Here is an 11,139-nt window from a genome sequence, read left to right as displayed (position 1 = left end):
TTTTTCCGATTCCCATTTTTTGGTTTTTCCCATAAAACTCGCAAAATTAATCAGAAATTCAGGAAGAAAAAGAAAGAGGATAAATAAAACCTCATTTAAAATACGCTGTATTTATTTCAGAGTTTTAAACAAATCGTACCTATCTGTAATATTCTCACATGTGTATTCGTGACTACAGTGAATAGAACTGAACTGATGTTTACTACAAGGGGCAGCGCGTTATATAGCAGCGCGTGGTATATCGGATTACTACGGGATACATGATATATCTATTGGGGGCATATGCTATAGCTACGCTACATTCACTTTCCTTTTTTTGAATGAAACATATTAACTACAAAACATCTAAAACATTTGCCATAATGTAAATCTACCAGTTTTACCTTGGAAAAATGATTATTTCGTAATTAATGACCATTTTCATTTTTCACGATTCCTATTGGTTGAAAAAAAATCCCAATAAAGCCTTTCAGGTCGACTGATGGAGGAGGAGCCTATGCTGCTATAAAGACCTCTAAACCTTCGGTTATTTAGTGAACTAAATCCCTCAGGGATTAATTTTTTAAAATTAAATTAATTTCTAGATAGCTAGTTTAGTCACAGTATCATTTGTCCAATGCTGGACCCGTCCATCATAATAGTCTGGGAGCTGGGTGACCAAAAAATGTTTTTTCTTTAGCAAAAGGTTTGAAGCTAAAATATGGTTACGCGGATGACCGAATGACGCCTACAAGGTGGACGATTGCGGTAACGGCCAAGGCCGGTGGATGGTCAACATAACCACGAAGAAGGGGAGAAAAGCATAATGTCTGTTAGTCAAGGGTTTCCCGTGACGTTCGATATGCGCTCACGAAAGAGGAGCAGAAAAAAAGCTGGGAATATATAGGGAAGAAATTATAACTGCCAATAACACAAACCAAATAATCAAAAAGTGATCGGTTCAACCAAATTAATGCATAATCTTATTTAAAAAACCGAAAAATGCATTTTCTGTTCACATTTACTTAGTTAAAAACTCACAGATCCTCCCCAAATCTCTCTATTTAAAATTAGGCGCTTAGGATGCAGCGTTGCCATTTTCACAATTTACTGAAATTTCCTAAAATTTCTTACACACCGACGTCTGATGGCCCCAAGGCCCCAGATTATGACGTCTGTCTGTCGGAAATTAAATAAAGTTGATATCCCTCTATTTTTTAAGATATAGTTCAGATTTTCTAAACAAATTGTATTTTTTTACGGTTCCCGCCGACTTCGGGATCGCGTCACGCTTGAACGCCCCGGCCGCCAGTCGACAAACTTTGCTTTTCGTGTGCGTCATACCCCCCCCCCCCCCCCTAACCATATTTTAGCTTCAAACCTTTTGCTAAAGAAAAAACATTTTTTGGTCACCCAGCTCCCAGACTATAACCCCGCTCCTGCCCCGCTCTCCCCTACAAACAATAACTTCTGTAAGAAACTACATAAAAGAGTTTGAAGTAGCATTGAAACTAGAATGTCCGTTGTGCTTTAGTGATAAATATGTGCCTAAGACAGATAACTTATCACGCTTGACGATAGTGGCGTATCAAGAACAATACAAGATACCGAGTGCATATAAAAATCAACAAGAATCATTTTCAAATGAAATCAGTGTCAGTGGCATCAGCTCTGAAAACATTATCTTGATTTGTCTTCCAGTCAGTAGTCTTAATGAATTTACAATTTTTATGTGTATACAGATTTTGATTTGAATTATGTGCACTCTGAAAGACAGCGTATCGTTCACGGGAGAGAAGCACTCCAGAATTTGGATGGCATTTCCAAACGAGTCAAATTTGTCCTAACCATTTTTCGCGTGGCAGGGAGTATAGGCTTCACTGAATTTCCGATTTTATATCGATCGGTGAATCGAGACGGGAGCCAATAGCGTGGCCCGATTTCGGTCACGTGGGAGTAGTTTTTCTCTCTACTAAGCTCCGCCTTTTCCCATTTCCTTCCATTGGGACTTTTGACGGGAACCCTTTTAGGAGGCCCTCGGCAGGCTAAAGCCTTAGCCTCAGGGATAACATCATGCCAACTTCTGGGTGCACCTGTATTGTACTACTCGCCATCTAGTTTTAAGTACAAGAACTAAAGAGACTATGTAGGACGCCATCTGCGTCTCATCTGAAACACCCCGGCCGACTTCCCGAGCTGTCAGTTATTATTCAGTTATTAGATTTACAGTGATATAATCCAATTCAACAAGTACACCATCCACAGCAATTCCTCTACATATTTCCAACTCCTTCGATTTATTATATTATAAGTTGGTATTTGTGACTGTCTAGAGTTAAGTGGGCTCAGGTTAGCAGAAATTATTTATTTTGTATTTGCTTGTTAAAGTTTGTGTTGTGATTTTTGTCTGTTTCAGCTTGGCGGCTAAAAATGTTCAAGTTCTTCTGGGGGAAAGGTGCACATCAGTCTGCTGAAAGATTGAAAATACAGAAAGAGCTTTTTCAGTTCCAAAAAGTATTTACTATCATGATTATGAATATTAATTGGCATTGCATCATCCAATATTTGATAACAGACAGCACAACATGGTTTTCCGAGTAAACCCACTTCATTGGCATGGGATCCTGTGTTACGGCTTCTATGTTTGGGGACGCGAACAGGTGCCTTAAAAATGTAAGTTTCATTTTTCATTCACAATTGTTCACACATATTTTTTTATTATTGTATTTATTAAATGCTTTTTTTTCAATTTTTTTTGTACCACACCCCTACTTGAACTTTCAGTTTTGGAGCTCCTGGAGTGGAGTTTTATGGACAGCTACCAAAAGATAAAATTATCTGCAGCTTACATTTTGTCCCTGGGCATGTATGTTTACGCATAAAAACTATTGCTATTATTCATCTCTGATTTATTTATTTTTTTCAACAGGGGCGTGTTATTGTAGTGTGTGAAGACAATTCCCTACAACTTTGGGATATATCTACAGACGGTAGCCCTGCTTTAAAATGTGTTCATTCACAATCTTTGGAGGGAAAGTAAGATTTATTTTTTAATGTAGGCCTACTTATAAAGGTTTTATAATTCATAATTTATCATTTATATTTTGCAGGTTAAAAAAGATATCAGCGTGTTGTATTGAATCAAGTGGAGAACATTTGTTAATAGGTACAGAGAATGGAAATATCTACATCATGGATTTGCTGAAGCTTGAAATGACTGATTCTGTTATTTATCTTGACGTTGTAATGCAGAAGTAAGTACTTACATATTATTTTTGCATTTCACCATCTGCCTTGTACGAATTGTACAAAAAGATTTTTGGTTTCGTATTTTAACAGTGTTACAGAAGATTTCAAAGTGAACCCAGGAGCTGTTGAGTGTGTTAGTGAACAGCCAAACAGTGCAGATCACATTCTTATTGGTTATACACGTGGATTGCTTGTGCTATGGAATTGTAAAACACTGTCTGCTGTTCAAGTATGTATTTTATCAGTTTTATCTAAAATGCCATCATTTTATTTGAAAAATTATTTACATTTGCAGACTTTTGTTGCTTCTCAACAATTGGAAAGTGTGAGTTGGCACCCCAATGGGAAGAAGTTTGTTTCTGCTCATAATGATGGGTCTTACATGGTATGGACTCTTGGACAAGAAGAAACAGATATGTTTGTAAAGAAAGAGCCAAATACTATATCACACTATGGTCCTGATCCATGCAAAGCCATCACAAAAATTCTTTGGAGTAACACTGATGTGTAAGTTCAATAGTTATTGAGACTTGTTGAGTAGTTGTTGAATAAGTTATCAACTGCCGTACTTGGATACAATTTATTTGTGGTAGTTTACTCAGCAGTAGTTTTTAATTCATTTTATCACATATCTTCACAATATTTCTTGACAGCAAAATTTAAATGCAGTATTACCAACTTTTTGTCAATAAATTCAAACTTTATTTTTTTCAGGGAGGAGTGCGGAATCTTTGTGTTTGGTGGTGGAATGCCGAGACTTGCCTATGGCGACCGCTATACTCTTTCTGTCGTAAAAGGGGAAAATACTCACGCTACTTACGATTTCACTTCGAAAGTGATAGATTTCTGTTTAATCAGTGATGTTACTACCGGCCAGGCAGAAGCTCTTGTAGTGCTAGCTGAAGAAGAGTTAATTGTGATCGATTTGATTAGCACGGGTTGGCCTACATTTTCCCTGCCTTATTTAGCTTCACTTCACTGCAGTGCTGTTACAGCTCAAACTGTAGTTACAGTAACATCTGAATTGTATGATAAAATCAAAGCAAATCCACAAGGAATGACACCATCATCGAAAGTGAGTACCCGCCCATGGCCTATTAACGGAGGAATATCCTTCAGCGAACAAGTTGATCAACCTTCTCATCGTATATTACTTCTCACTGGGCACGAGGTATGTAGAAAATGACAATAGATGTGAACTTTTTAGAAAAAATAAAATAAAACTTAACGGATTTCTTTTAGGATGGATCTGTTCGGTTTTGGGATGCAAGCACTGCCTCCCTGTTTCAAATATCGAAATTTTCAACGTCTTCATGTTTCTCGAGTGACGATTTAGACTGCACAGCGGAAAGTGATGAAAGAGAAATTGATGAGGATGAATGGCCGCCGTTTCGTAAGGTAATGTTATTGGACTACGTCTTAAAGTTCTTCCATTTTGTATTTTTAAGTTAAGTCATGTTGTTCCAATGGAGTTTATTATTTTTTATACATTTTGCTTTGCCCAAGACTGGATTATATCCTTTTCCATTTTTATCTGTTTTTCTTGTATAGAGTCCTTCATTATGATAGACATTTTTTAGTATTTAGTTGGTGGTGCTAAGTGATAGTATTTAACAGAAGTGTCAATTATTCCTTACCTTCTTATTTTTTAATTGAAATTTTATATTATGCGAGTTCAGATTGGAGTATTCGATCCTTACTCAGATGACCCACGTTTGGCTGTTAAGAAATTGTGCCTGTGCCCTGTCACTGGATTGTTAACAGTTGCTGGGACGGCTGGTCAAGTTGTCGTTGCCGAATTATTCGAAATGCAATCGGAAAAAGAAGTCCCGGTACTTATATTTTGCAAAACTTTACTTTAAATTCAATATTCTATATATTTTTTTCTTCTTGACGTAGATTGTACTCGTTAACATAGTTTCAGATCGGGATAATTTTGTGTGGAAAGGCCACGATAAGTTAGTAGTAAGGAAAGGTTTACTGTCCTTTAAACCAGGCTTCCAGCCAACTTCTGTCCTACAGCTTCATCCTCCCGCTGCAGCCACGGCATTAGCGTTAAATGCAGAGTGGTCAGTATTGGCTGTAGGAACAGCTCATGGACTAACACTTTATGATATAGTAAGTATTGAATGAAATGGTCATCGTTCGCAATCCATTTTAATCTTTACAAAAAAATTTAGACCGTTAAAAAGGAGGTAGTTGCAAAATGCACCCTTAATCCGAATGATGTGTCAGGAACTGGAGAGCAGCCAATGTCACGACGAAAATCTTTTAAAAAATCCCTCAGAGAATCCTTCAGGCGGCTGCGTAAAGGGCGTAGCCAGCGTCCTTCCGCTGGCCCTAAATGTGCACCAACTTCACCGATATCAAAGGTCGAAGATAGTAACGCTATAAACAATGCTGGGCCATCTATAGCTGCTGAAGTGCGGCCTGTTGAGAGGCAGATTGAAGCTAGAAATGTTATGTTAGATGACGGTATGGGCAGCATGGTTCGTTGTTTACTGCTTGTCAAAACTTACGTAATCAGTCAGTCTTCCAATGCTACCGCAACTCTTTGGGCCGGAACAAATAGCGGAGCTATATATGTTTTTAGCCTTAACATACAGACGGGTATGTTGACATTTTAATTTTTACATTATTGCTGTGGCCTTTTTTCTTTATTTGTGTCTAACTATGCACTCATTTCCTTCTGTCTAATATTTATTTGCTTTAAATATTTCAGGAAATAGACGACACGTGGAGCCCGTGAACGCACAACTTGCAAAAGAGATTCAATTGAAACATCGAGCACCTGTTGTATCGATTAACATAATTGATGCTTCTTATGCAGCTATTGGGGAATCGTTTGAAAACTCTGGGATTAAATCGACTTCTGAATCCTGTCCTCCGCATCGCGTAGTGATTTCGTCGGAAGAACAGTTCAAAGTGGGTGATGAGTATGCGAGGAATTAATTGCCATATGTAATGAATGGCATTATTTTTGTTGCTTCTAGGTTTTCACACTTCCAAACCTGCGCCCGTATGGAAAGTACAAATTAACTGCTTACACTGGTTGCAAAGTTAGGCGCGTTGCGGTTGTTCCCTTTACTGCTCGATCGGATCCGTCCTATAAAGAGAACTGTTTGGTGTGTCTGTCCAATCAAGGAGATTTTCACATTTTAAGTCTCCCGGAACTGCGGCGACAAATGAATGCACAGGCTATACGAAAGGAAGATATACAGTAAGATAAAGGTTTTTTCTTAATTAATGTTTTCTTAAATTTCATCAGCAACTTCGGATCATTTATAGTGCTACCAGTACTGTTGTCCTTACAAATCAAGGAGAAGCATTTTACATGTTGTCTTCCAGTGAATTACAACGTGTTGCGTTGAGTGCTCGTAATTCCCTCCAGTTAAAATGTAAAGTGAATGGGATGAAAAATACCCAGGCTCCCGTGGAATCCTCCTCTCAGGCGGTGATCAAGATTTGTACGTCAAAAGAAGAAAAGCCAGAAGTAGTAATGGAAACTGAATTCTCTGACGTTTCTGTCATTTCAAACACGAGTAATCCAAATGAAGACCGAGAAAACGATAAGAATATCTGCAATAATGAAATTAACAATTCAACAATCGTAAGTGTTGAGCCGGAAACCAGCTTTGGAGATATGACGGTGGACTCTGTCAAAGATCATATAGTGTAGGTTTCCATTTATATTCATAGAAAGAAAAACATTTCTTAACATTTTTTATTTGCATGAAATCTTTTGACTATTGAAGCCTTAGTTTGGACGAATGTAGAATCACAGAAGTTGCATCGGAAACTCGCATTGAACAAGTAAAAACAGAAATATCCTCTGTTTTAAGTTTACACGAAACTTCAAAAATCTCTAACGGTAATCAAGAAGTTGTCTCATTTGATTTTATTGAACCTTACATTAACTAGTGCTGACTTTGAACACTAACGAATTTAACTCGGATAATATAGACAAAAAAGAATTCTATTAATCAATATTTCATCTATTTTAGTAATCTCAATAGATGAATCATATTCCATTACTCATCACGAGACTAAGGTTAATGTGCACTTAGAGTCTGATATGGAGAAGAATCGTGTGGTTTCGCAAGAATGTACTGTGAGTGATTTGCATGGAAATTTGGATGTGACTGTTACCAAGGTAAACATTTACTATATTCACCACTAGTCTACAACTTAAGTTTTTTTTAGATTCTAACATCAATTTGAAATATTTATTATATTTTGAAATGTTTTATTGCTGATTGTATTTTAATTATTGGCACATTTTATTACTGTTCTAGGACCCTACTGAATTGTCGACTGAAGAAAATGTGGAAACTTCAAAATAACGATGGTGAATTAGCAGCTTATAAAATTTCAAAGAAATCATTTAATTTGGTAGAAACACCAAATTTTTATGTTGGCTGATAATTGTTAATCAAGCTAATTTCGTAGCAAAAAGGCAGCTAATTATTGTCAATAACTAATGGTGTCGGTTTTTACTGCATTCCAGTATCACAATTGTCTTATTTTAGTAATATTATGGTAGAGAAAATAATTTCCTCAAAGCATTCCACATACTGAAATCAATTCGAATATTCCTAAATGAAGCAAAGATTAATGCTACAACTGAGCATTGTAGTCGCGCTGGGCTATTTCTTTAAAGGGTTTCTCCGTACTGTAAAGGAATTTATTTTCTTATTATTCTATGTACTCAAATTAAACGCTAATAAGGAACTAAAATCTTCTCCAATTTACAAGTTGTGGAATTGTTTGACTGGTGAGTCGACTGCCTTTAATCAGTTTTGCCTTTTCATGAATTTTACGAGTTTTCTCTACCGCCATTTTTGTATATGAGAATTCGGTATGGAATCTGGTTTACTAATACAATCCTGCTATGGGAAACCTTTTGAGATCGATTCATTTTATTTCTTTGTCCGGTCCATGTCAATAATACTTCTGAAATAAAAGACAGTAAAAAGTAAGTAGTAAGCAAGACAGCGAAAGAAAAGGGGCCGAGTAGAGTTAATCCAAGCGCAAATAGGTAATAGAGTACGCGACCATTTCGTCCGCGCTTCGTTCCCGCGTCGCGCAGCGATTTTTTCAAGAAATCCACCACTCAAGCGCACCGAATTCATGGACTCCCCCCCCCCCCCCCCCGTTTTTTCCCATTCGGGCCATTCCGCTATGGGACCTAAAAATCTGAAAAATACAGGCCTATCAAAGATCCGTGTCCAAAGGCTGATCCGTTAACGGATTTCTTCTAACCCACTTTACTTTAACCAGAGCCATTACTTATGGTTGTGCGACACTGCGACTCATATGGCGGAAGATTCTCTCGGAGATGGCGTCGTCTTGATGCTCCTCTACGGACATGCCTCCTTCAAACTCTATTCCGCCCCCTCGAATTCCTATCAAGTGGTCCCGCCACTAGCGGCGATAGTCTCCACTTATTACAGAAAACGGCGAAAGCATCAAAATCTTACGAATTGATTGTAGCAAAGTGCATTTATTTTCAATAGGAAGTAGTAGTCGGTAGAGCGACGAGGTACAGAGTCAAAAATCGTAGGTTCGATCCTAGCGTAAGCAATTCTTTTTTTTTATGTAATTTTACCTAAATTTAATTAGCTTGCAAAATATTGAGAGGAAACCAATTAAGACAGAAAGCCAAATAGTGGAGTCAAGATAATTTTTGACCGGGAACAAATTGCAAATTGCAACATGGAATTTTTTTCATGAGCTTATTTTTACTATAATTTTTTATATCTTGTAAAAACCTTTCTCAGAAATAATTATTTTTGCTATAAAAAAAATGTAAAACAAAATGTAAAAATTAGAAAATGTATTATAATTGTGATAAGAAATAGAAATAAATTTTTTTTTTACAGCTAATAAATGTTCCCCGTCTTTTTATTGATCAGGGTTCCAATTTCGAATGTTCTAGCTTTAACGATTTTGTTGTAATTAAATATACTGTGAGGGACTATGCCTCAAATTATAAAAAATCCCCAAAAGGTGTTTACAAGGGACCTTATGGCGGATAGTCCCTCCGTAAACTCATTATATCTAGTCATGTAGTTGTCCTAAAATTTTGATCTTTTGTACAAAATTAGTTCAGATATCAATTTTCCTAAATTTAAAAGTCATTTTGAAAAATATTTAATAGCTCTTAAGTTATTCATTGTTAAAGGTCGCAGAAATTTTTTTTTCCGCTCTGGTTCAGTATCCTGCAATAAAATCCGAACGCAGTTCTTTTTCAAAAGCCCAGTTTAATTTATATTTTTTGTTTTTAACTTGCAAGACTTCATATTACGTGTATAATTAATTGTTTTACAAAGTTCATTTATTAGAATTAAGAAAAAAAATGCCGAAATATTTTTTTTTAATAAAGAAAGATACCAACGGGTTCGGATTTATATGCAGGATACTGCATAAAAATGCCGCCGCATACAAATGGCGTTTTTACGAAACGTGAAACGAAACGAAACGCCACCTGTATGCGGCGGCTTTTTTATGAACCATAGCGGCAAATAATTTTTTTCTGCGAACTTTCTCATGAAATAACTAAAGAGCTTTTACATATTTTTAAAAACGACTTTTACAGTTAGAAAAATTGATATCTTAACAAGTTTTATACAAAAGCTCAAAATTTTAGGACAACTACATGACTAGATATAATGAGTTTACGGAGGGACTATCAGCTATAAGGTCCCTTGTAAACACCTTTTGGTGATTTTATAAAATTTGAGGCATAGTCCCTCATAGTATATTTAATTACAAAAAAAACGTTAAAGCTAGAACATTCAAAATTGAAACCCTGATCAATAAAAAGACGGGGAACATTTATTAGCATTAAAAAAAAATTATTTCTATTTCTTATCACAATAATAATACATTTTCTAATTTTTACATTTTGTTTGATATTTTTTTATAGTAAAAATAATTATTTCTGAGAAGGGTTTTTACGAGAAATATAAAATTATAGTAAAAACAAAGCTCATGAAAAAAATTACGTGTTGCAATTTGTTCTCGGTAACCCCCCTTTTTTAGTAAAGCAATAGTTTCCCAAAACGTATTGTTAGAACTTAGTAATTAAAATGGGCAGTAGACGGTGGTGGGTGACACGTGGTGTTGGTACACACCCACCAGGTGGCAGTGATACTTGATAGGAATTCAAAACGACGCCAAAAGCTTATGAAAGCCTTTAACGTTGAGTCGCACAACCATAAATAATGGCTCTGCTTTAACCTATTTTAGCTTAATGACGTAGTTTATTTGTGGGATTTGTTAATTCCATATTCGAAACAAAAAGTGAGCAGGCGCTCTTCTGGGAAGTTGACCAAAACAGAAAAATATTTCAATAACTACCTTCATTTTAAGAAATCATTATATTTTAATTATATTTTCAAAATACAGAAATGACATGTTACATTTATTTCATAACATTTATCAACCACACTCAATTTATCGCGGAGAGGCTGGGTCACGTTGTGAATAAATTGATTGATGCAGAACAACTGTAGACTTGATACATACATTTTTTTCAGTGCCAGACCATGCCACCCTCTCTTCAATCTCAAAATCTTGCCATCTCTGTTAGCTTTCGCCTCATCGCCACACACCATTAGGATTTTTATCGATAGCTCCCAAATTAAAGGCAAAGTGGGCTGTGGTGTCGCCATTTTTGACGAGTATACCTACGCCACACCTCCAAAGGTCGTCTCCCGGCCTACGCCTCCGTATTTCAAGCTGAATCCCCCATTATTCACTGCTCCCTATTAATTTTTTACAATTGCATGGACATTAAGTAAATTGAGTTCCTATCAGACTAATTGGCTGCTCTATCTTTCATGGTGTCAATCAGCAAGGTCCTTTCAATAAACTCGAAAATGTAAGACCTACTTGTTGCCCACTTTT

The 11,139-nt window shown here is 36.4% G+C and overlaps 1 protein-coding gene and 1 long non-coding RNA gene across 3 annotated transcripts; one reads left to right on the top strand and one right to left on the bottom strand.

Annotated features, from left to right (window-relative positions):
* The first annotated feature begins 2,066 nt into the window (after positions 1-2,066).
* LOC124327818 (lethal(2) giant larvae protein homolog 1-like) lies at positions 2,067-8,135 on the top strand. Of its 2 annotated transcripts, none has more exons than XM_046786829.1 (19): positions 2,067-2,328; positions 2,396-2,493; positions 2,555-2,652; positions 2,764-2,845; positions 2,909-3,015; positions 3,090-3,233; positions 3,295-3,457; positions 3,524-3,735; positions 3,943-4,399; positions 4,471-4,626; positions 4,908-5,060; positions 5,128-5,346; positions 5,409-5,838; positions 5,951-6,153; positions 6,222-6,448; positions 6,517-6,903; positions 6,984-7,099; positions 7,233-7,381; positions 7,524-8,135. In XM_046786829.1, exons 2-19 carry the CDS (start codon positions 2,410-2,412, stop codon positions 7,569-7,571), a joined length of 3,435 nt encoding a protein of 1,144 aa, XP_046642785.1. In that variant the 5' UTR covers positions 2,067-2,328; positions 2,396-2,409; the 3' UTR covers positions 7,572-8,135. The 2 variants fall into 2 exon arrangements, with proteins under 2 accessions (XP_046642785.1, XP_046642786.1); XM_046786830.1 differs by having other exon boundaries at positions 2,073-2,328; positions 3,319-3,457.
* LOC124327821 lies at positions 4,537-4,953 on the bottom strand. The gene is made up of 2 exons (XR_006916214.1): positions 4,866-4,953; positions 4,537-4,783 (listed from the first exon to the last, which is right to left on the bottom strand). It is a non-coding gene; the product is annotated as an uncharacterized LOC124327821 (long non-coding RNA).
* Positions 8,136-11,139: the final 3,004 nt, after the last annotated feature.

The sequence above is a fragment of the Daphnia pulicaria genome, chromosome 2, assembly GCF_021234035.1.
Source record: "Daphnia pulicaria isolate SC F1-1A chromosome 2, SC_F0-13Bv2, whole genome shotgun sequence".
NCBI classification, from domain to species: domain Eukaryota; kingdom Metazoa; phylum Arthropoda; class Branchiopoda; order Diplostraca; family Daphniidae; genus Daphnia; species Daphnia pulicaria.
Note: the sequence above shows the minus strand (reverse complement) of the source record. Positions and strands in the feature narration are given on the sequence as shown.